Source organism: Quercus lobata, chromosome 2, assembly GCF_001633185.2.
Source record: "Quercus lobata isolate SW786 chromosome 2, ValleyOak3.0 Primary Assembly, whole genome shotgun sequence".
NCBI classification, from domain to species: Eukaryota; Viridiplantae; Streptophyta; class Magnoliopsida; order Fagales; family Fagaceae; genus Quercus; species Quercus lobata.
The window spans coordinates 34,646,991-34,672,116 of NC_044905.1; the positions used below are offsets into that span (position 1 = coordinate 34,646,991).

General features: G+C 38.0%; 1 protein-coding gene across 1 annotated transcript; it reads right to left on the reverse strand.

Annotated features, from left to right (window-relative positions):
* Positions 1 to 19,605: 19,605 nt before the first annotated feature.
* On the reverse strand, positions 19,606 to 24,912 carry LOC115975439 (protein NRT1/ PTR FAMILY 5.10-like). The gene is made up of 4 exons (XM_031096215.1): positions 24,798 to 24,912; positions 24,480 to 24,697; positions 21,601 to 22,148; positions 19,606 to 20,688 (listed from the first exon to the last, which is right to left on the reverse strand). Exons 1-4 carry the CDS (start codon positions 24,907 to 24,909, stop codon positions 19,875 to 19,877), a joined length of 1,692 nt encoding a protein of 563 aa, XP_030952075.1. The 5' UTR covers positions 24,910 to 24,912; the 3' UTR covers positions 19,606 to 19,874.
* Positions 24,913 to 25,126: the final 214 nt, after the last annotated feature.

The following is a 25,126-nucleotide window of genomic DNA, read 5'->3' on the forward strand; positions in this document are numbered from 1 at the left end:
GGAAGTTTAGAAAGTGGTTGAGATCGGACCACCGCTGCGCTACTTGGGTTTGTTACGTTCATTGTTTTTCTTGCAAGTTCATTCTTTTTCTTGCATCACCATTTTCTCCAAAGGTTTGTTGCTGCTTGCTGCTGTCTTTCTAGTGTCGTGCTTTGTTTCGTTCTGGTTTGCATTGTGGGTTATGGAACTCGAGTGTAGAATACTCAATTTCCAACTAAAAATCGTTGGAAATTGACTCCTGTTCACTCGATTTCAAAGAGCAAAATCGAGTCCCTTGGACTCAATTTGTTAGATTCCTAAATAATTTCAAAACCTTACTAATGAAATTGTTTGAGGAATTTGGTTATTTAGAAAAAAAAAAAAAAATCCGACAAAACACTCAACTCCCTTAAACTCACTCTCAACTCCCTCAAATGACTCTCTCAAACTCACTCTCTCAAACTCTCACCTCTCTATCTCACCGCCACCGGCTCGACTCGATCCTCAAAGTCATCGACCCACCGAAGCTCGACGTCACTGACCCACCAGCTGACCCACTTCGTCGAACTCCCAAGCCGCCAATCCATGCCTCTAACCCATCTCGGCCTTCTTGGATGCTCTCAACTCTCTCAAACTCTCACCTCTCTGTCCCACCGCCGTCGTCATCAATCCACGCTTCCAACCCGACTCGCCTTCAAGTGAGCTATCTCTGTCTTCTTCATCTACATGCTTGAGATTTTTGGTTTGGGTAATTGGAATGATAAATTTATAATATTTGTTGAATTTAATGATAAATCATTGAGGATTGGAATGTATTAGGAATTTTCTATTTGCAGGAATTTATGTTTTTGTTTTTAAATGTTAGTTTGGGAATTTTCTGTGTGCAAGGAAGGCTACAATTTTTTTTGTTTCTATTTTTGCTTCTTGCTGATTTTCTGTTTGTTGATTCTAATTTATTACAATAAATGTCATGTTGGAAATTGTTTTGGGAATTTTCTGGTTGCAAGGAAGTTTATGTTTGTTGTTTCTAATCAAATCCTTCATGATTCATGAGCCTTCTTAATCATTATAAATTCCTTTAAAACTCTTCCTGATCACCTATGTTGTCTCTGTTTGAAGAACTTGCTAAGAACTTAGAAATTGAAGTGTATATGATGCTGATCAATAAAAAACACAAACTTAGACTATATATTCATCTAATATAATTTCATACTGTTAGGTCAATACTCAAATGAGCAAAACCTTCCAAAACCTCAAGCATTTGTATGATGAATATTTGATTGGTCAATCTTTGGAATTAATTTATGAGGAATTGATTTTTTTGATTTTGAAATTCTTACAAACAAACTTGAATCATGAATTCTAGTTTTAATGAGAAATTGTTAGTTTGGTTTTGAGATGCTCAAAAATGAATTTGTTGTTTTCTTTATCAGTGTGATTAAGCTACATGTCAAATTAAGTATTTATGCATAATCATGTTCTATTGTTATACTTCTAAGTATTTTAAGTTTCGATATAAATGTTAGTTTGGGAATTTTCTGTGTGTGGGAAAGTCATGATTGAGAGGAAAAAAATTTGAGATGCAATATATGTTAGAGGAGGAGAGAATAAAGATGAAAGATACAAGTGCCTTGACTGGAGCACAAAAAGCTTTTTATGAACAAATCCAAGAGGAAATCATGGCAAGACGAAGTTCACGTAATTAATGGGATTGACTGCATTTTGGATGTAGCTTAGGCCTTTATGTATTTTGTAATGTTAGGAAAAGGTTGGCACATTTAGGTGATACTTTGGTAGTGGCTTATGATAGGCCTTCATGTATTTTGGTAGTAACTTATGAGAGGCTTTCACGTATTTTAGTAGTGGCTTATGTCACTTGACTTTAATCTTAAATTAGATGTATGTATAAACCTTTAAATTTATTGTTCATCTTGTTTGTGTTGTGCTTGTGCGTGTGTGCTTATGGGTATAATGGTTGCTTATGGCACCAAAAGCATGGATTTGTTATGTTTCTTGAGAGTTATGGACGCATTAGAGATCGAGAAATTCATTCTCAACTCCAGTTGGACCTCATTGAACACTTATGGCAATTGCAAGGCGAGTCATAGGAACTTTTTTTTAGTCAAAAGATAAATTATATATATATATATATATATATATAATTTGGGGTTAAAACAAAATATTATTGTTACACTAGATGATTATTTGCTATCATGATGATTGAGAAATTGTTTTAGTAAAAAAAAAAAGTGTATAAGTATAATTTGGGGTTAAAAAAACCACTTGTTAACACTAGACGATTATTTGTTATCATGTGGCGGTGACAATGGAAGAGTCGGTGGCAGTGGCGGTGGCAGTGGTGGCGACGGTAGTGGCAACGGTAGTAGTTGCGGTGGTTGTGATTGTTGTTTATTGTAGTGGATATATTATTTATTGTAGTAGATATATTATTTTATTGAGATGTTTATATTATTTTATTGTGTTGAAAGGTAAAATAGATCCACTGCTGCTAGATGTTTTGTAAAGTAAATAGGTAAAATAGATAAAGTAACTATTTGTGATGCCAAATAGCTAATTTTTAGCTCAATTACTGTGAATGCTCTAAGCAGTTAACAAAACTAAATGATCAATTAAGTATCTTAAGTTCATTGTCCCTTCTAAGTTTCTCTTAGTCCTTTTAACAAACCATAACTTCAAACCATTCAAGAAGTTAAATATAAATATAACAACTACATCTATAAGAAGATATAATATTTTTAGAAAATAAAAATACAAAATCCTTATAAGGCAATATGAAATTATATATAAAAATACAAGATGGCTTTCACATTTGGCTGTTTGAGTAGAATAGAAGTCAAAAATGAAATTTTGAATAAAGCTTATCGATTGGTTTATTATAAAAAATAAATAAATAAAAAGGAGAAGAATACTCTAGTACTTCTCAAGATCTTAAAGTCATTTTTGCTAGTTCCAAATAAGCTCAGCACTCTTTTTTGAGACAAAATTATAAATTTTATGCAAAGAAAAGAAAGAATACAAAGCCAAAAGAATGGCCACAGCAAAATAGAGCAGAAAAAATAAAGCAAGAAAAATAGCAATAGGTATATTCAATAATAGAGAGCAACATTTACTAGCAAGTAGCAACAAATGCGGACAATAATATCAGCTTACAACATAGAGCAATATAATGTACAATAAAGAGCAATATTAGCTCGGACCAGATCAAGAAAAATATATTGAAGCTTGGGAATTGAAAATGTAAAATTTCTAATCAAGCCAATGGTCTGACATGTGAAGAAGTTTCAATAGTAAAGACTAATAATAAATGAGGGAAAATATTAAAAGATGAAAAGCAAGTTTGGAAGGAACACTAAACATTGACAAATGAGGGGGCCAAATAATTTTTCATGTGAGGGCCAATTCTTAGAAATATGGTTCAAGTATGCAATTTTATATGCTCAAATTATTTATTTATTTATTTAAATTTTGGGGGGGCCATGCCCCCCCCCCCCCCCCCCAAGTCACCAACGTAGCTCCGCCCCTAGTTGACGACACCATCCACTATTTCTAACAGAAATGGGGTATCCATGTTATGGCCTATCTTTGGACTTTCCAAACACTTCTCAAAAAGCAACCACCAACCACCTCTTTCTTCTTCTTTTTTGTCTTTTTTTGTTAACATCAACCACTTTCTTACGGTATGTGTTTTGATCTATAAAAAATAAAATAAAATTATAACCAAAAAAAAAAAAAGGCAATCAAACAAGGGATTATATTTCGTACATTCTTTTATTTTATTTTGCTTTTTCTCTTTTCGTGTTTTTATTCCTTTTCAATTCAATTTAACATAGAATCATAGACGGCCTGTGGCAAATGCACAAATTCTAGAATCAGAGTAAATGGTTTTCTCTCTAGGTCTCCGTTGGAAACCTGGAGGTGAAAAAAGGCTGCCTTGTGCAAACCTTTTCTCCATCAAGGTAGAAATATCCTAAGAGGACATGGACGAGATCACAAATAGGTGTGCTGGGTTACGACTTTCGGTGAAGGAAGAGGCTGAAGTTGAGGTACTTTCCCCGACAGGGGAGGGTAGACAGATCCTAGTTGGAAAATTCTACATGAAAAGGCGGATTTACTTGGAGTCGGTGGCTAGGGTGTTGATAGCATGGAAAACCAAGGAAAATTTTGAGGTGAGTGACCTGGGGGAGAATAGAGCTTTGTTCCTCTTCCAGATAACGGGCGATCTAGATAGAGTGCTACAACTAGGCCCTTGGTCGTATGATAAGTATCTTCTCATTCTTCACAAGTTGCAAGCTAGGGAATCTGCTCAGAAAGCATGCCTTGATAGGGTATCATTCTAGGTCCATATCCATGGACTGCCCACGATGAGCCAAACTAAGGAAATAGGGGCGAGCATTGGGGAAACTTTGGGGGTAGTGGAAAAAGTGGACATAGATGACAAGGGTTTCAGTATGGGAGGTTATCTACGCATCTGAGTTTTGGTAAACATAGCAAAACCACTATGCCGGGGCTGGAAAACATGGTTGGGAAGAGAGAATCTGTTGTGGGTAAACCTCAAATATGAACGACTTCCTATATTCTGCTACTGGAGCGAGATAGTGGACCACGATGAGAAAGAATGCCTACAGTGGACACGGAGTAGGGAGACACTAAGATTGGAGGAGAAGCAGTTTGGAGTATGGTTGCAAGCTTCACCGGAACGAAACCAGAAGCCTCAGCTAATCGTGGCGACGAGTCACGGCAGCTGTAGGGAAGAAGGGGTGTTTGATAAGACAAATGATAGGGTGGCAAGCATCCTAAAGGAGCCTACACAGATGGGATAGGTGACTAGTGAGCTATGAGTAGGCAAATCAGAGCTCACCAACCTCGTAAGGAACGATGTGGATGATATGAGGCTGATGGAGAACTGTGCTATGCTTGTAAAGCCGATTTCTGCACTGGCAAGAGATTTTGAAAAGCAACTAGTAGAGATTGACGCAGGAATTCATGGTGAAGTTTCCCGAATGATGATAGGTGAGGGGTTTAGGAATGAAGTGAAGAAAAACAGCAAGGGTCAATCCTATAAACACACGCACGCTCCTTTAGTGTGACTGGTGATGGCGTAAGCACCTGCCTAGTGCAGCAAGTCCTAGTGGGCCTCAATGATGCAAACGAGCCCAATATGTCTTTGGTTATGGACATAACTACTGAACGGGCTCAGCCCGAGGATGGGTTCAAATTTGCTTCAAACAGCCCAACATCAATAAACAGCATCAACACAAAAAAGCTACATGGTGAAGGCCCAAAAAAAACAAGAATAAGGATGTTAGCTAAAGGAAAAGAGAACCTAGCTGAAACACCTTCAAACTCTGTAATGGAAGCCATGACAATTCAGGATATGGCTATGGAAGTGGATGGCGCAGTGGCAGGGACCAAGAGGAGGTGTTGTACACCTCTGACAGAGATACAAGAGGAGAATGGAAATGGGAAAAGAGTAAAAGTGGAGGGAGAAGTGAAAGAGCTTGGAAGGATTCTGAAACAACATCTTGGATCGCTGCTGGCTGTGGAGCAGCCTCATTGGGAACAATGAGTGCCTTAAGCTGGAACTGTAGGGGGCTTGGGAACCCCCTAACAGTTAAAACACTCCAAAAAATAGTCAAGGAGGAAGATCCCACTTTAGTCTTTCTAATGGAGACTAAATTTAAGGCAATGGAGATGGAAGGAGTTAAGAGAAAGATTGAGAGACAACATGGCCTGATGGTGCCAAGTCAAAACCGTGGGGGAGGTTTAGCTTTACTTTGGAGGAGTACACTGAAGGTGGATCCTCTGACTTATTCACCACGGCATATTGACGTGATAGTTAATGAGGAAGACGAAAAGAAAAGGTGGAGATTTACTGGTTTGTACGGCATCCCGGAGATGAGCAAATGAGAGAAGTCATGGGCACTGATAAGGAATCTTAGTAGTAAATGTGAGCTACCGTGGGTGATCATTGGGGATTTCAACGAGCTTCTTCATGCAAATGAAAAAAGAGGAGGGTAATGTAAGACCCAAAGGACAAATGAAAGTGTTTCGGGATACCATTGATATCTATGGACTGTGAGACACGGGCTATAGTGGGTCAGACTTCACTTGGAGTTGAAGTCTAGGAGCAAAAGGGTGGGTCTGTGAATTCTTGGACAGAGCATTTGTGTCGAACAGATCATTGAGTTGCAAAAAATGCTTCAGATTCTGGAGAATTGGAGGTGTAGTGAGTCAATCCTAGAGGACACATACACCATGAAAATGAAGCTAAATCGGTGGCTAAATATGGAGGAGGAAATGTGGCACTAACAGTTGCAAAACAGCTGGTTGAGAGCAGGTGATAAAAATACCACCTTCTTTCATACAAAAGCCTCCAATCGGTTTCAAAGGAACTCAATAAATAGGGTGCAAGATGGTGATAACACTTGGCAGGAGGATGAGGAACAGATTGGCAGAATCTTTATTGAGTATTACAAACAGCTATTTACATCTTCGCGGCCAATGGTGGAGGAGGAGCTACTTGAGGCCATTCACACAAAAGTCACTGATAGGATGAATGCTTCTTTGCTCAGAAATTTTAATGCCCACATGGTAGAGAAAGCCCTCCGGCAGATGCATCCCTTAAAAGTGCCCAGCCCCGATGGTATGCCCCCACTTTTTTACCCACATTTATGGCCTACAGTTAAGTCTATCGTCATTACTACTACTTTAGATTTTCTAAACCATGGCACTGCTCCCCTGCACTTTCATGATACCCATATTGCACTATTCCCCAAAACAAAGAATCCGAAAAGTGTCATAGACTACAGGCCAATTAGCTTGTGCAACGTGGCCTATAAGCTAGCCTCAAAGGTGGTGGCAAACGAAATGAAAATTGTCTTGCAGGAAATTGTCTGTGAGAATCAAAATGTGTTTGTAGCAGAAAGGCTAATCACAGATAACGTACTTGTGGCCCATGAGATGATGACTCACATAAATAGAAAAAAGAAAGGTAAATGTGGGGAAATGGCTTTAAAGCTCGATATGAGTAAGGCCTATGATCGGGTGAAGTGGGATTGCCTACAACAAATAATGAAGAAGATAGGGTTTCATGATAACTAGATCTCTATAGTGATGAGATGTGTGACCTCAGTGACTTACGCAGTGAGAATCAATGGCCAACCATACGGTAAGATACATCCATCACGAGGACTGAGGCAAGGCGACCCATTATCACCATATCTCTTCCTCATTTTTGCGGAAGGACTTGCGGAAGGACTTTCAGCACTATTGCACCAAGCCATCCAAAGGAAGAAGCTTAGAGGGGTGGCTGCCTCAATCAAAGGGCCCAAATTTTCACACCTCTTTTTCGCTGATGACAACCTAATCTTTGGACGAGCGACAAGGGAGGAGGTAGCTAAAATTCAAAGATTGTTACAGGTATACGAAGCCTCCTCGAGCCAACAGCTGAACAGGAACAAGACATCCCTTTTCTTCAACCCTAACATGAATGAAGGGATAAAAGATGATGTGAAAACCTTTTTTGGTGCCCAAGTGATTAAACCCCACAAGTCATACCTCGGTTTACCCTTTTTGGTAGAGAGGTCAAGTCCAATACCTTTGCTCACCTAAAACAGAGAGTGGTGAACAAGGTGTCGGGCTAGAAGGAAAAACTATTGACTAGTGCTGGCAAAGAAATTCTAATTAAGGCAATCGCACAAGCGGTGCCTTCATACATTATGAGCTGCTTCCTTTTGCCAAACAAACTTTGCAATGACCTCTAAAGGATGATCAGACAGTTCTGGTGGGAACAAGCAAATACTGAGAAGAAATTAGCATGGTTAAGCTGAGAGAAACTGTGCATGCCAAAATATAGAGGGGGTTTGGGCTTTTGAAACTTGAAGCTTTTCAATCTAGCTCTCTTAGTGAAATAGGGATGGAGATTACACACAAACACCTCATCCCTGTTTTGTCGAGTCTTTAGAGCTAAGTATTTTCCTCATGGTAGCTTTGTGGAAGTCGATATGGGAAGGACCCCTTCCTATGCGTGGAGGAGCCTAATGGCAACACAAGGGGTGATGTGAAAAGGCATTCGATGGCAGGTGGGGGATGGTAAAAACATTAGAGTATGGTGTGATAAATGGGTGCCAAGACTGAGCACTTACATGGTGGTATCTCCAAAAAAATAGAGTCTACAAGTCACTCTGGTTAAAGACCTCATTAACAAAGGAACTTTTGAGTGGGATGTGGATATGGTCAATCAATGCTTCAATACCGAGGATGCATTAGCCATTTTGGGCATCCTGTTAAGCTCGACGGGTAGAAGAGATAGGCTAATTTGGGCTACTTGTGATTTTGGGAAATTCTCAGTTAAGTCAACATATGCATTAGCCTATGAGGAAAGGATAGAACAAAATAGGGGAGATTGTTCAAACGACTCAAATCGCAAACAGGTTTGGAAAGGTATTTGGTAGTTGAAACTCCCACACAAGCTAAGACACTTCACATGGAAAGCAGGCCGAAATATCCTAGCCACCAAGGATAACCTTAATCGAAGAAAAATCTCTATCGATGATAAGTGTGCTTTATGTGGACAACTTGAGGAAACCACGTGCCCCTTGCTGTGGTTCTGCAAACATGCTTATAGGGTATGGGAGTCCAGTAAGCTTGCTCTACCCTTTGCCATTGTTCCGTCTTGGACTTTCCTGGATGTCATGCAGAACCTGCAAAAATGGGAAGGGTCTCAACCCAGTCTGACAAAGAAAGTCATTTCAATTTTTTGGGGAATATGGAAAGATCGCAACGAAAGAAGGATGGGAGGCAAAGGCAAATCGAGAAGAGAAATCTTGAAGACCTCTTTGCACCTTGTGGAAGAGTACCATGCTGTGAACAAAGTTAGATAGAAAGATGCCCAAGGGACGAGGCCAATGATAACATGGAGGCCTCATGCCTGAGAACAATACAAGGTGAACGTCGATGGTGCAGTCTTTAAGCATAGAAAAAAGGCGAGAATTGTTGTGGTGATTCGGGATGAAAATGGGGTGGTAATAGCGGCCTTAAGTAAGATATTAAATGCACCTTTGGGAGTAGCGGAGATCGAAGCAAAAGCAATGGAAGCAGGTGTACTGTTTGCATAGGATGTGGGGATTAGGGAGGCAATGTTTGAAGGAGACTCGTTGGTCATTTGCAAGGCCCTCCAATGTGAGGGGGAGGCTCCCTCATCCACTCATAATGTGTTGGTAGTAACATTGGAACAAACCTCAGGCTTTAGAAGCTTTTATTTCTCTCATGTAAAAACACAAGAAAATGTCCCTGTTCACTTGTTAGCTCAGTACGCAAAAGAGGTTGAGAACTTTGTAGTTTGGCTAGAGTAATGCCCTAGCTTTTTAGAGCACGCGTGTGCTCATGATATGTTTGTAGTCTCTCATTCCTGATTTAATGTCATTATTTAGTATTTCCTATCAAAAAAAAAAAAAAACAGTCATAGACCATTCACATCAGCTTAAATTCAATTTTAGTTATATTTGCCTATTGCCAAAAAATCTCACTTTTGTTATTTTAATCAAGTCATTTATAAATACTTTTGCATCAAACAATCCTCTATATCTAATTTCATTTAAATTAATTATCTACTCTCTCTCTCTCTCTCTCTCTCTCTCTCCACCTTACCCAAATGCTAAATTAGCTTGAAATACAAAAAATATATATATATATATATATATATATTTGTGGTGGAACATCCTCCATCCATAGTAAAAAGTCTAGAATATTAATAGCATATCTAACTAAACTATGAGTAACAGAGTTACTTTATCTCTTTTTATGAGAGTAAAATAATTGATCAAAACATTGAGAGTGTATCTTCGCATCTTCAACCAACAAACCATAGGAAGCCAAGGAACCATCTTCATCTAGCAAAGGCTTTGATAACAACCAACAAATCACCTTCGAGCACTTCGTAATTCCCAATTCTTTTGCAAAGGAGAGTGCCTTTGCCCATGCAAGTGCTTCAACTTCATTGTTGTTATAGGCTTTGGACAATATTTCAGTGCATGAGGCTAAAACTAAATCGGAACTGTCCCTGATGATCACCCCAAACCAGCCTTGTTCTCATTGAAAAATACAGCCTCATCAAAATTTATTTTCACATAACCTATTGTTGGAGGATGAAGAACATAAGGTAGCAGAGGATGAAGCCATTTCTGGTGATGAAGATGAAGAACCTTTAGATGCTATCAGACTTGCAAAACGCAAGATGAAAACGGTGTTGTAGTGAGAAGAAGTCATACGCACCATATTACTAAAACTCAATGCAAAACGCAGCGTTTGGTTAAGTCAGTCAGTTAGGCTTAATGCAGTTATATTCAAATATGTTAATGGTGGTTAATTAGTTATAACAACCTCCATGATTTACGCTTTCTCTCACTCTCTCTCTCTGATTATGTATATAAGCTTAGCACAACTCAGTGATGTGTGTTGGGGATTACATTTTCAGAAATAATAGAATTCTAGAACTCTCTTTTCTTCTTTTTCTCTCAATTACTCTTTCTCTGTTTTCTTCTTTGTTTCTCTGTTCATGGTATCAGAGCTCTAGCTTCCATGGCGTCTGCAACTACAAACTCATCTTCAACCTCTTCTTCTACTTCAACCACAGTACCTACAATGGTTAATCCCATAACTCACATCAATCCCTCACTGTTACTACTTTCAAATATGTCATCTATGGTGACTGTTAAACTAGATTTCTCAAATTTTATTGTTTGGAAACATCAAATAAAGGTAATTTTGGAAAGTTACTCTATGATTGATGCTATTGATGAAACTACTGTAGCTCCAGTTCAATTCTTGAAGGATTCCTCAGGCAATTTTACAACTGAAATCAATCCTGTGTTTCTCACTTGGAAGAATCGAGAACAGGCATTGTTTACATTTCTCAACTCCACACTTTCACCTTCTGTTCTTGCTCTCACTGTAGGGCAGAAATCTGGTAGGGGTGTTTGGAAGGTTTTAGAAAAACGATTTGCTTCAGTTTCTAGGTCTAGTGTGATGAGCCTTAGAAACAAATTGAATGCAGTCAAGAAAGGATCAGACTCCATTGATGTGTATTTCCAGAAAATCAAGCAGATTCGTGACAGGCTTGCTGCTGTATCAGTTGTTCTTGATGATGAAGATTTGCTTCATGTTGCTCTTGATGGTCTACCATCAGAGTATGATTCATTTAGTTCTGCCATAAGAACTCGTAGTGATGTTATTTCAATTGAAGAGCTTAACATTCTTCTTAATGCTGAAGAGAGGGCTATTAGGAAGAGGTCTGGTCTAGTTGATACTACTTCCATGGCTATGGCTGCAAATTATCAATCTCAAGGGTTTCATAGAGGTAGAGGCAGGCACAATAATCAAAGAGGCCGTGGAGGTGGAGGTAGAGGATATTTCAGTGGTTTCAATGGTGGTTCATCAAATGGTCCTTTCAATCCAACTCTTCCTCAGTTCAATCAATCTCAATCTGGTCAAACAAGATCCCCAAGGTTTCAGCAAAATTTTCACGGTCAGAATTAGAGACCACAGTGTCAAATTTGTGGAAAGAATGGACATGGAGCTCTTGATTGTTATCACCGGATGGATTTTTCTTTTCAAGGCAAGCATGCTCCATCAAAACTTGCTGCAATGGTGGCTAATTCTGCTCAGGTTCATGGAGCAAATGGTTGGCTTACAGACATTGGTTGCTCTAATCATGTGACACCCGATCTTGCTAATCTTTCCTTGCAACAACAACCTACTTCAGGTACTGAAACTGTGACTGTTGGAAATGGCCAACAGTTGCCTGTTACTCATATTGGCAATGGTGAGTTGTCTACTTCTTCTCATACCTTTAAGCTTGATGGTATACTTAGAGTTCCTGACCTTGCTTCCAACCTTTTGTCTGTTCATAAACTTTGTTTACAAAACAATGCATTCTGCTATTTTGATGCTTATAGATTCTCTATCCAGGATTTAATTTCAGGGAAGATCCTTTACGAAGGATTGAGTAAAGATGGTGTCTATCCTATTCCTACATCATCATCCCTGTCCTCCAATTCATCCATTTCCACTGCTTGCACCTCTTCTCAAGTTCATCCTACTTCCTCTGCTTTGTCTTCAGCTACTTCTACTCAAATTTCACTTTGGCACAAACGGCTTGGCCATCCTAGTGCAAAACTTCTCCATTCTGCTACCTATAAATCTTGCCTTTACTTTCAATAAAATTGATGAATGTTGCTCTTCTTGTACATCTTGTATTAGTGCAAAGATGCACAGATTTCCTTTGAATAAACATGATATTCAATCCACTTCTATGCTTCAAATTGTGCACTCTAATGTTTGGGGTCCTGCTCCCATTTCCTCTTTATTTGGTTATTCTTACTATGTGGTATTCATTGATGACTTCACTAGATATACCTGGTTCTTTTTACTTAAGCAGAAATCTGAGTTGTTTGCTATGTTTAAGCACTTTAAAAATCTGGTTGAAACTCAATATTCTGCTAAAATCAAGATTCTTAGGTCTGATAATGGCAAGGAATATCTTAATTCTCAATTTCAACAGTTTTGTTCTGAGAGTGGTATTGTTCACCAGACTTCTTGTCCTTATGTTCCTCAACAAAATGGTGTCTCAGAAAGGAAACATAGGCACATTGTGGAGACTGGTTTAGCTTTATTGTATTAGTCTCACTTACCTTTAAATTTTTGGTCCTATGCCTTCTCCATTGCTTCATTTCTCATTAATAGGCTACCATCATCTGTTCTTGGGTTTATTTCTCCTTGGGAGATGGTCAATTCTGTTTCTCCACCTTTGTCAACTCTTAGGACATTTGGTTGTGCTTGCTATCCCTATCTCAGACCCTACAACAAACATAAACTTCAACCTACGTCTGTAGAGTGTGTGTTTCTCGGGTATCCTCCTTTGTCCAAAGGTTATTTGTGTTTAGACCCTACTACCAACAAAATATACACTACCTGCTATGCCTTATTCAATGAAAGTATTTTTCCCTTTGCTAATAGGCCTGATCTCACTGCTCCCAATGTTCCTTTTTCTAGTCCTATTTCAGATTCTACCTGGTTTTCTGTCAATTCAAATGTGTCTAGTCCTTCCTCTACTGCTCCCTCCTTTTCTCCTTCTCCTTTGTCTTCATTTCCTGATTCCTTTCATTTAGCTCTTCTTCAATCTGACTCATGTAATTCTGATTCCCAGTTCTCTCCTTCTTCTAGTCCTTCCTATGTTCCTGCTTTACCTTTGTCTGTCTCCTCTGAGTCATCCTCTTCTAATCTTGTTAACAATCATCCCATGGTTACAAGGTCAAAACTAGGTATCCACTAGCCTAAGGTTCTTAAGGTGGGTACTGATTACACCTTTCAGGAGCCTATATCCTTTACAGTGGCTGTTAAGTATCCTCAATGGAAGGCTGCTATGGATTCTGAGTTTAGCTCTTTACTGAAGCAGCAGACTTGGTCTCTTGTTCCACCTCCTGCAGACAAGAATATTGTCACTTGTAAATGGGTTTACAAAATTAAAAGGCACAGTGATGATTCTATTGCCAGGTACAAGGCCAGGCTGGTGGCTAGGGGGTACCTTCAGCAATATGGATTGGATTATGAGGAAACCTTTAGCCCTGTGGTCAAACCTACCACTGTCAGGTTGCTGCTTGCTCTTGCTATGAACTATGGTTGGTCTCTTAGGCAGTTGGATGTGAGCAATGCCTTCCTTCATGGCATTCTCAAGGAGGAAGTTTACATGGCTCAACCACAAGGCTATGAGGATCAGTCCTATCCTACTCATGTTTGTCGTTTACACAAGGCTTTGTATGGCCTAAAACAGGCTCCAAGGGCCTGGTTTGAGAGGTTTAGCTCTCAGTTGCTTCATCTTGGTTTTGTTGCCTCTAGTGCTGATGGGAATTTGTTCATTTATAATCATGATTCTCATTTGGTCTTCCTCTTACTTTATGTGGATGATATCATAGTTACTGGCAATCATGCTGCCTTTCTAACATCTCTTCTTGCTGTTTTGGGTACTGATTTTGATCTAAAGGACTTAGGCAGATTGCATTACTTCTTGGGGCTTCAAATAGACTATACACCTAGTGGTCTCTTTGTTCATCAGACTAAGTATACTTTGGATTTGCTAAATAAGTTTTCCATGCCTGGCTGCAAGCCTTGCAAGACTCCTTGTTCTCCTAGTGCTCATCTTCTTGCCAATGATAGTCCTTTGTTGCATGATCCTACCTTTTATAGAAGCCTGGTGGGTGCTTTACAATATCTGACTTTCACCAGACCTGACATATCCTTTGCAGTTCAACAAGCTTGTCAATTCATGAGTAGTCCTACCTCCAATCATCTTCAGGCTGCTAAGAGGATTTTGAGGTATTTACAGGGTTCTATTCATCAAGGTTTGGCCATTACACCTGGTCCATTGACCCTCTCTGCCTACAGTGATGCGGACTGGACTGGTGATCCTATAGATAGGAAGTCCATCTCTGGTATTTTAGTATTTCTTGGTCATTCTCCAATCACCTGGTCTGCCAAGAAGCAATCTAAAGTCTCTCGCTCTTCCACTGAGGCTGAGTATAGAGCTCTAGCGTCTTGTGCTGCTGAGCTTTGCTGGATTAGGATGCTTCTCAAGGATTTTGGTGTTTTTCTGTCTGATCCACCTGTTTTGTGGTGTGATAATGTCTCAGCCCTTGCAATTGCTTTTAATCCTGTCTTTCACGCTCGTACCAAGCATATAGAGGTGGACTTCCATTTTGTTCGTGAGAGGGTTCTAAGACATGATCTTCTGGTTAAGTTTGTTGCCTCTTAAGATCAATTGGCTGATATTTTGACTAAGGGTTTGGCTTCTCCTCGTTTTCAGTGGCTGACTTCCAAACTCATGTGGAAATTTCCCATGAGCTTGAGGGGGGATGAAGAACATAAGGTAGCATAGGATGAAGCCATTTCTGGTGATGAAGACGAAGAACCTTTAGATGCTATCAGACTTGCAAAAGGCAAGATGAAAACGGTGTCGTAGTGAGAAGAAGTCATACTCACCGTATTACTAAAACTCAATGCAAAACGCAGCGTTTGGTTAAGTCAGTCAATTAGGCTTAATGCAGTTATATTCAAATATGTTAATGGTGGTTAATTAGTTATAACAACCTCCATGATTTACGCTTTCTCTCACTCTCTCTCTGATTATGTATATAAGCTTAGCACAGCTCAGTGATGTGTGTTGGGGATTACATTTTCAGAAATAATAGAATTCTAGAACTCTCTTTTCTTCTTTTTCTCTCAATTACTCTTTCTCTGTTTTCTTCTTTGTTTCTCCGTTTAGAGGAAGCCAATGACAACTTGTGCGGGGTTGACGAACAACAGGCAAAATTTGACGAGCCAGGAATTTTGCGTACCTTTCTTTTGAGAGTTGGGCAATTTGGTGGAGTGCCAAAGCATTTTGTCGAAGTCTTACCTGGTTCCTTTGTGTCCATATCGACCAAACCATCATAGCAAATAATTCTGCATTTTTTTTTTTTTTTTTTGCATAAGTATCCATGACAGCAGCTCCTTGAAGTCCAGAAATTGAACTGTTCTTCGGAAATACCGCAGTTCAAGATCGGACCACACTACAATGAATTCCTGGGAGGAGCACAAGGCGTGTAGTGGAGTTTCCTGGACTGTATGGCAGTGATCACACAGTGGATCATTGATGATGGTACGGCGGACTAAGCTTGCCTTTGTTGGCATGGCATTACAACAAGCACGCCACACAAGGTTCTTGACCTTATTTGGCACCCTCAGAGCCCAAATGCCCTTCCATAGCTGCGTATCAAGATTGGTAGAGTTTGGTGGAGTACTCAACTCTGCTTTCTCCTTTAAAAACTGATAGCCAAATTTGCAGTTGTACTTACCATCTTGTGAGAGAGGTCAAAATAATACATCCTTAAAAGTTGTTCGGGACAAAGGAATTTTTTTAATAATTTCAGCCTTTGCAGACACCTCATTCTGTACCCAGTTAATAAACTTTAGTCTCCGGTCCCAATGATGAGCTTGACATGTTTACAAAAAGTAATTGAATTTATTTTGATAGTTTGGAAGTAATCATAACTCAAAAGTGCTCAAATTGCTTTGAAAATGAAGCTGAAAAATGACATTTGCTCACTTTTTTTACCATACCTTTTGATGTAAAAATAATTTGAGTGAGATTTATTTCATTGGAAAGTAGACATCCTGGGCTTCAAGTTGAACACAAATTTTGCCTAATTTGGACTTATATCGAGTAAGTTATGACCATTTGAAGTTGGATCAACTGAGCAGTCTGATTTTCTAGGTTTTAAAATTTCAATTTAAGGGCTCAAATCATCATGCTTTGATGTGGATGATCAGTGCAAAACTGCAAGTGCACAATATCGTAATTTTATAGTAAAGTGATGAGAAGAGTATCTTCCTCAGGGATTGGTAACTTACTTTTAACAAATACCAAAATTATACTAATCTCGATTTTATCTAGAGAAGTCACTAAGGTTTTTGTAACTGGAATTTAAAATAAAATCAAATTAAAGAAAATATGCAAAGGAAAAAAAAAGATATTGCTCAAAAATCAATGTAATGGGAAGAAAACTTCTAGGAAATCGATTTCACCTAATTCCTCACTATGCTTTACTCATCTAGCTAATTTAATTTAACTCTCTCTGTTTGTTAGCAATCTCCAAACTCATCCAAAAGCCTCTTTCGATAGTCAATTGGAAACATTCTTGTTCATCATTTTACACAAGAGTATTCAATTTAATAAAGCAAGAAAGCATTAAGACCAACGATTTTAATACTACATAGGTTCATACAAGTTTTTCGATCTCTATATTTACCTATGCTGAAATATTCAAGATCTATCATATAATTCCATCTTTCGACAGCAAATCACAAGATTAAAATCATCTAATTAATGGCTAGTTAATTAGAAGCAATAAGCTTAGAATAAATCAGACAAACATGAAGAGAATTTGTTCAAATTAACATAGAAAAGCAAGCATAGTTCGGAACTAGATTACATCATTTTCCTAGAATAAAGAAAGTTTAGTTCATGCTAAAAATTAAATCCAACACAAACGAGTTCACCATAATTTTTCTGAGAAGATTGGAAAGAAAAAGAATGCTCAAAAGATCTTGTTCAGCCTCTGTTCAGTTCAGCACCTCTTCTTCTTTTCTCCTTCTTTTCTTCCTTTTCTTCTTTTCAGTTTCGGCGCTCCCCTTTTTGCTTCAGCGTCCCTCACTTGTTTCTCCAGCCCTAACTTTTTCTTTTCTTTTTGGGTTGCCCTTTATTCTTCAGCCCAAAATACTTTTTTTTTCAGCCCAAACGTTTTTCAGTTTTTCAGCCCAAACGTTTTTGCTTCAGTTCAGCCACTCTTCTATTCTTCTGTTTTCTGCTTTATTCTTTTCTGGTTCAACCCTCTTTTTTCTCTTTCAGCACCTCTTTTTTTTCTTTTCTTTAGCTCCGTTTATCCAAGACCCAATATTCTCTCTAGCTGCTTCACATCTCTTCTATTTGAATAAATCTTTATTTTTTTCAAATCTGGAATAAAATTTAAATAACAAAAATCAAGTCTAAAATAAACAAAATAAATAAAATTAGACTAAAGTTTAAAGTTGAGAAGTGATAAATTACACTCAATTATGCAAGTCCTCAGTGGACCTGCCATAGACTCTTGGGTACGTCCAAAGACCATTAAAAGGCCCCAAAAACCCTAATTTTAACTTATAAATACTCATCTTATATCTCCAATCGAAACCCTAGCTAGAAAGAGTTATTTTTTGGCATCATCTTCTCTAAAACCCTAATTCTCTTTTATAAAACTCTAGGGCAGCACCTTTGCACGTTTTTTACAAATTAAAAACCTCTCTTTAGTTACTTCTAAGGTAGAAACCATTTTCCCAAATCGTTTTCTAAAACCTTTTCAATTATAAGTTTGTTCTTGAGTTGTGATTATCCTAAAAACTATTGTGTTCTTCAATTATTCTTGTTCTTTCAATTGAATCTTGTTGTGTAGGCACTGAGAAGCCGATTAAATATCAACCCAGTTGTGTTCTATAAGTAAGGTGAGACTCTCATCATGGCTCTTCCTTAATTTGGATATTTTATAACTTGTGTTCTTATTGTTCTTAATTAATTTATATGTTATTCATGTTAAGAAATATGTTTTGATTTATTTGGTTTTGCTTTGTTGTGTCTCACCATGTTTTGAATGAAGAGTTGGATTAATATATTAGAAGCATGTTAGTTTTTGTTTGATTGTCATTTAGTTGCTTGCTTTAAAACTATGTTTTTGGGCGTATAAGCATGCGCATGCTCTATGCATGTGTACGCAGCTGGGATGCGCATGCATACCCTATGTATGCACACACATACTCTTACTTTTTTGTTCTCTTTATTTATTTTTTAATCACATGTTTAGGTCTCGTTGAGTCTAATTTTCACATGTTTAGCATTAAGTTTAGTAGAATAACATGTTCCACATGCTTGGATTGATAAATTAATAATTAGGGTTTATGTCTTGGTTGAACCACATGAACATTCATGAGAACTTGAACATGCATTGATGCATAGGTGCTGAGGTGTTATGGTGTAGCAAAGTAAGTGAAGGTAAGTCATGCATATAAATATGAACATGCATCTTTGAATATGATGATTGGTCTCCTTGATTGATGAATATCATGATGCTAGGTTTGGATGATTGAATATGCTTGATTAAATGCCTTGTTGATGCTACTGCCTTGGATGTGCTTACTACCCTTGGATGTGTATTTTGCTAGATGAATGGTAGGGTTTTTATACTATGGATAAGTGTGGGACATTTGCCATGTTTTGCCTGTTAGTGTGTGTGAGTTTAAAATAACATATTAGAGGACCCTTTGATAGTATTAGGATTTGGAACACAATAAATGGAGGCCGACCTACAGGTCGGGTGGGGTCGGGTGGGGTTGGGTGTCTAATATCTTCCCATCCCCATACCTAAACTCCGAACATATGCTTTGGTAAAGATTAGTCTTTCTACAATGGCGCTATATTTATGATTCCTAGACCTAATCTAGATAGCGACTCCATTTTTCTCCGTCACTGTCCACAACCTCGCTTGGTGCAAATAAACCATCGACTAGCTCTTTATTCCAGCACCTTGTAGTGGAATCAATCAAGGTAGCCACAATAGCATTTTCCAAAGACTTAAGTGGATAGGATGTCATCTGTGGTGGGCGTTTCCTTGGCAGCCAATGGTGTTGCCAAATTTTAATTTTTTCTCCATTCCCACCCGCCATCTAGCTCCTCTTTGTAATACATCTCTTCCTATAAGAATGCTCCACTAAGCATATGAACCCGATCTAGAATCTATGACCTCCATAATAGAAAAATTAGGGAAAAACCGGACTTTAAACACCTTATGAAAAAGAGATGATTTGTTGTGTAGAAGACGCCAAGCTTGTTTTGCAAGAAGTGAATCATTAAAAAGTGCCAAATCTCTAAAAGTGAGGAATTATGAAGGGAAGAAAAGAGTCAAAAATGGGAGAGGTATGGTTGGAAGAAGAGTTGAGAATTAAAGTCATTAATTGGAAACAAGTGCTTGACATAGGACAACAAAAGATTGGCAAAGTTAATTGCCAATGCTCTAATATTATAGAAAATGATGATTATGCAATACATTTACAAACGTATTTAGAGGAAAGGATAAAATATTGCAAATAGATATACATCGCTCACCTCTCTACACAAGCCTCACATCCCATATGCTGCGACCATGTATAATGATTATACTGCAACAATATGAGAGCACACTTACTCTTGTGTATTAGCCCTACCTTATTTGCCTACTACTTAACTACAAATTGAAGTCAACGTGATATGACTGTACCTATGTTGTACTTCTCCTATTATAAATGTAAAATTTTGCAAAATATACATAAGGAGCCAATGCTGCTGCACTGAGTCCAGCAAGTAGCCAATAGAAGTAATCAAGATGTGCCCGATTCAGATTATCAGCAAACCAACTATTTTTGCCATTCCTACCAAACACTTCTTCAATGACAGAGACGAGAAAGCTACTTAAAAAACTCCCGACCCCAAAAATACTGATATAGAGGGCAAGACCCACACTTCTTAATTCAATTGGGACTTGATCATAGAAGAATTCTTGTAGGCCAACCACAGTGAAAACATCAGCAATTCCAGACAGAACATATTGAGGAAGAAGCCACCACGCACTCATAGGAATAGTCACATCTGGCATATCAACTAGCCCATATTCTTTAGCAGTTTTGAGCCTTTTCATTTCAACTAGAGCTGCAACTACAATGCCAATGGCAGAGAAAAGCATCCCAATTCCAATTCTCTGCAACATCGTGATGCCAGAGGGCTTTCTAGTAAAAGCTCTTGCTATAGGAACAAAGATGCGATCATATATGGGAATGACAAGAATAATGGACAGGCCAACAAAGGACTGTAGTGAAGCAGCTGGTATCTCAAAGCCAGGAAAAATTGTTCTGTCCATGGTAGCACCTTGCTTGGTAAAGAAAGTTGTGATCTGAGAATGCACAACAGCATATGCCAAGCTCGTAACCCATATTGGAACAAGCCTAAGAACCGTCTTTGCTTCTTCAATGTCACTAACAGAACAAACATTGCCTTCTTTTGAACCATCTGGGAACAGCAAGGCTTTGTTGAGAAACCTGCAACATCAGAGGATTCAAAATGCCCTATAAGAGGACTTGTTATCTAAATTAAATAACCAATTCAAAGTTGTTTTAGTGAGTCAACTTCTATTGCAAGACAAGGAAGACTTGTCCAGTACCTAAGAATCACATTATGGCCTTCTTAATATAAGAGAAGTTCCTTGTACCATTTTCAAATTTGTTTCCCTTTCTTTGTGTAAGCAGAAGTCCCTTGTGTCATGCTAAAAAGTTTCATCCTACAAAGATGTAAGAGCCCTCTAATCTCTAAGGTGGGACCACTGTCAGGTGGTATCTGTAGTTTTAGTTTAGTGAATAGCCACATAACATGGATGCATAGTTGTCAACTTCCAGAGTAACTATACCTTACCTTGAATTTTGTGGGGTTTGTGAGGGTGATTGGTTTACAACCCTACCTTCAATTTTTAGAGAGGTTAATTCCTGACTCGAACTTGCAACCTATCGCTTTTGGTGGAAGGCACTTGCCATTACACGAAGATCCGATCTCAATCTTAAAAAGCTTGCAATTAATGCACCAATGACTAATAAGCAGCCTTAACCCCCCCACCCCACCTTTTTTCTTTTGCATTGTGGGTCCTTATTCTTAAGGAGTGTCAAGGACAATGACTAGCCCTCAATGAAATCAAAATAGAAGCACAAACGAGAGTCCGTTTGGAAGCCTCTTGAAAACTTGATAAATTAATTTTACTACTACTAATTCCAAAACTCGATAATTTAATTTTACTATTTCCAAGTTCTTTTATATTGTCAAAGACATTGTGAGTATACTGAAATAAAAGCTTATCTAAGACTTCAAATGTACCATAATTTGTTACTGGACCTATATTGCTACATTTCCATTTCCCTTTTCCTCTTAATTTATCAGCATATGATGAAATGCATTTATCTTACTTGAATTGTTCAGAGTTATGGTGTGGCAAGGTTGCATGAGCTTCCTCTTCCATAATTATTGTCAAAGGGGTAGTCCGCCAATTTTTAACTGCAGCAACAAAGACTCGACCAATCCTCACAAAAGGGCTTTTCTCATCCCCTTTAACACTATATCGATAAGTCCTGGTACCAAGTAAGAAAACACCCAATCCAACAACCATCAGAATACAAGGAATTCCAAATCCCAGACTCCAACTAAGGTTTTCTTGTACATAGCATATGACCAACTTTGTTACAGCAGCACTTCCACATATACCAAAATACCACCAGTTGAAGAATGAGCTTTTGGCTTTGCACTCCTCAGGATCTAGTCCATCAAACTGATCAGCTCCAAAAGCCTGAACACAAGGTTTGTGTCCACCTTGCCCAACAGCGACTAGGTATAGAGATAAGAAGAATAAGATTACTTGGAGCTGACGAGTAGAACGTAACATAATTTTGTTGGGGTCAATGAAATCAGCAGTGACTAGAGAAGGAAGCAGAGCCGACAGAGTCAACAAGCCTAGTCCCTGTGATTCATCCCAATCCAAGTCAAAGATTATTTAACAGAAAAATATGACAGAAAGAAGCTTAAAACAGAATGCTTAATAAGGAATTTCTCTCAAAGTCAAGATAACATATAAATTAAGGTTCAGCATGTGTCTTTTATTTATAGGGCTAGCACAGTAAATAGCTTGACTACCAGAGATTGGCTGGCCGGTTGGGGTTATAAAGGGGATTTGATGTGTGTTTCTTTAGAAGGATGCTTTGAGGTGGTGTTTATTTCTGACTCCCCATGATAGCCTAGTCCCCATGACCATTTATTTTTGAGTGCTTTCTCCAAGAGGTTATGGAAGGATGCTTTGAGGTGGTGTTTATTTGATAGGCAGTTGGTCCTTGGGAAGATAAGCTTGCTTGGTCTGTGAGGAAATTGAAGGGGAAGAACTTGCAGAAGATTATTTGCAGAATTGCTGGGTTGTTGTCATTTATCACATTCGGCTGGATTAGAATTGATGCAGGACAAATTTGCAAAGGGAACACTTTTAGGAAATAAACAATAAAAATAGAACAAACCGTAAGCTTCACCACCTGAGTAGTCTAAAACCTAGGATTCAGCGCGTAGGTTTGCTTGGAATCAGCAACATCTAGCACCAGAAGGAAAATCGGATATCCCCATCCAAAATTTTTGTTAATCTCTATTAAGCCTTCTACAATAGTTGATTATGGGACCTTTAAATAGGATTCCCAAATCACACCTTTGAAGGAAATAAATAAACTCATAATGGGAATATATATATATATATATATATATATAATACAAAACAAAACACACACACACACACACACAAAAAAAAAAAAAAAAAAAAAAAAAAAAAAAAAAGAATCAAATCCTTCTAGTACATCAATCAACATCAAGCTGTAAGGCAGGATGTTTGGGTGTAGGTTGTACTTGTGCAAGAATGTAAAGAATAAAGATTACTATACAGAATCTAATTTTGTGCAGTTTCAGGAGAGTTTCTCTTTTCTGTTTTTGATACGGATTAGTTCTGTTAGTTTAGGTGTTAGTTTGCTCTGTTTTTTCTTTTAGCAAATAGCATACAAAGCAGGAACAGAATAGGATTGAAAAACAAAAATTTTGCACCTTTGGCCTTTCCACAGACTTATGTACAATGTTGACTGTCTTAAGAGCATTCATAGAAGGTATGAATGCTTGTATGAATGCTCATTAGACCATCAACATTGTATATAAGATGCCATATATGGGAACTTGTTCCAAGGAAAGATATTAGAAAAATGTTAAGTATTAGTAAAAGTTCAATTGGTTGCTCAACCATTAATTTCAAAACCAGTACCATGTCATCCTTGTGTCCCCCACCTATATATCTTGAAATGGAACTAACAGTTGAAATTGACTTAATTTTTGAATTTTTACATGTTCTATAATAACCTTTTCACGTGTGCTCAATTTGCCATATTAGCTAGTTTTGTATAAACTTAAAAGGGAGAGAAGAACTAAGAACCCAATTGATATTGAAAGTTGAGGGACTACTTTAACATAGTTAATAATTGAGGGGCCAAATTGAGTAACTAAAAACCTGCAATTTGACATGTTTTATCAACTTCTGCAAATTTCTCTTTCAAGGTAAACAGGCTATAGATTAAAAAAAAAAAAAAATCTCAATCAACCAATTTGGATAAGCATTTGAGTTCAAAATAATAGCACTAGCCTATCCAAAACCCATTACAAATGTATCCTTACAAAGCTAGTCCCTAGATTTATTCAACTTTAATTCATAGCCTTGAAATGGAGAGGATCCAAATCCATAATGAAGATGTTAACATGTTTAAATGCATTTAGGCATTAGATTTGGGGGTGAGGAGGGGTTTAACTTGCTCTGAGGAGCAAGTTTCACAAACTAAAGCATAATCTATAGCTACAGGGTTAGGCTGTCATTCTTAATATCTTATCCCACTTGTGTTCTTAGTTCTTACATACACGGTTTTACACGTATGGATTTTACATAAGAGTGGTCTCATGAAGTGACCACACAAATGAACTCAATACTATTACTTCTTTTTTATGCAAAAAAAATAAAAATAAAAATAAAAATAAAAATAAAGAGTATTTCTTGAATAAATAAAGTCCTGAGTCTCCTGATCACAAAAGAATAAATTGGCGATGTACAAAGAAGTTTTAGCACAAGCAGTTATTTAATTGAGAAATGCTACAAACACAAACCATTTTACAACGATTTTACAAATTCTTATTAATCCTCATGTGGGCACATCACTAATATCACATTTTTATTACCAATATCCAAGAGAAATTGTGAAGCAAGCAAAGAAGAGAAGACACATACCAATATGTAGATAAGAGAAGCAATGAGAATGGTGCGGTAGCGACCCAGAAAAGAATCAGCCAGAAATGCTCCCAAAAGAGGAAGCAACAACGCCGTTCCGCACCAAACGTTAACGTTCTCCGCCGCAGTGGCTGTGGACTGACCCAGTGGACCCGTCAAGTACGTTATCAGGTTCACGCTTATCCCATAGTAAGCGAACCTCTCCGCCACTTCCATACCTATAATCATCACAAAAACGAAATTTATTTTTACAACCAAAAAAAAAAAAAAAGAAAAAGAATTGTGGGTACGGTACTGACTGTAGTGTTAAAGTGTTACCTATGATAAAATATGCAGACTTCCAGCCACCTTTGTTTGATCGGAGGACTTGGCGGCCTTTGTAGTCTACTACAGCATCCACAATATCGTCTGACAGAAGTGGCTTATCCATGATATTTCTTAGATACCTTTCTTTGTTTCTTTCTTTCCTTCCTTCCTTTTTGTTACTTCCTTCCTTGGAAACATGTGTTGTGTTTAGTTTAGTACATCATCATTACGTTCCTTTCCAACTGCTCCAGTTTTTCTTTTTTGTCTTTTTCTTTTTCTTAACAGTAACATCAACCAAACAAGGAATATACTTCGTACATTTTTTATTTTTTTTGTTTTCC

Excerpts from the sequence above, each read along its gene's own strand:
- LOC115975439 (XM_031096215.1), bottom strand. The coding sequence starts at position 24,909 with ATGGATAAGCCACTTCTGTCAGACGATATTGTGGATGCTGTAGTAGAC. Across the intron at positions 24,698-24,797 it reads GTCTGCATATTTTATCATAG|GTATGGAAGTGGCGGAGAGG; the intron begins GTAACACTTTAA and ends TGATGATTATAG. Across the intron at positions 20,689-21,600 it reads CATAACTCTGAACAATTCAA|GTTTCTCAACAAAGCCTTGC; the intron begins GTAAGATAAATG and ends CTGATGTTGCAG.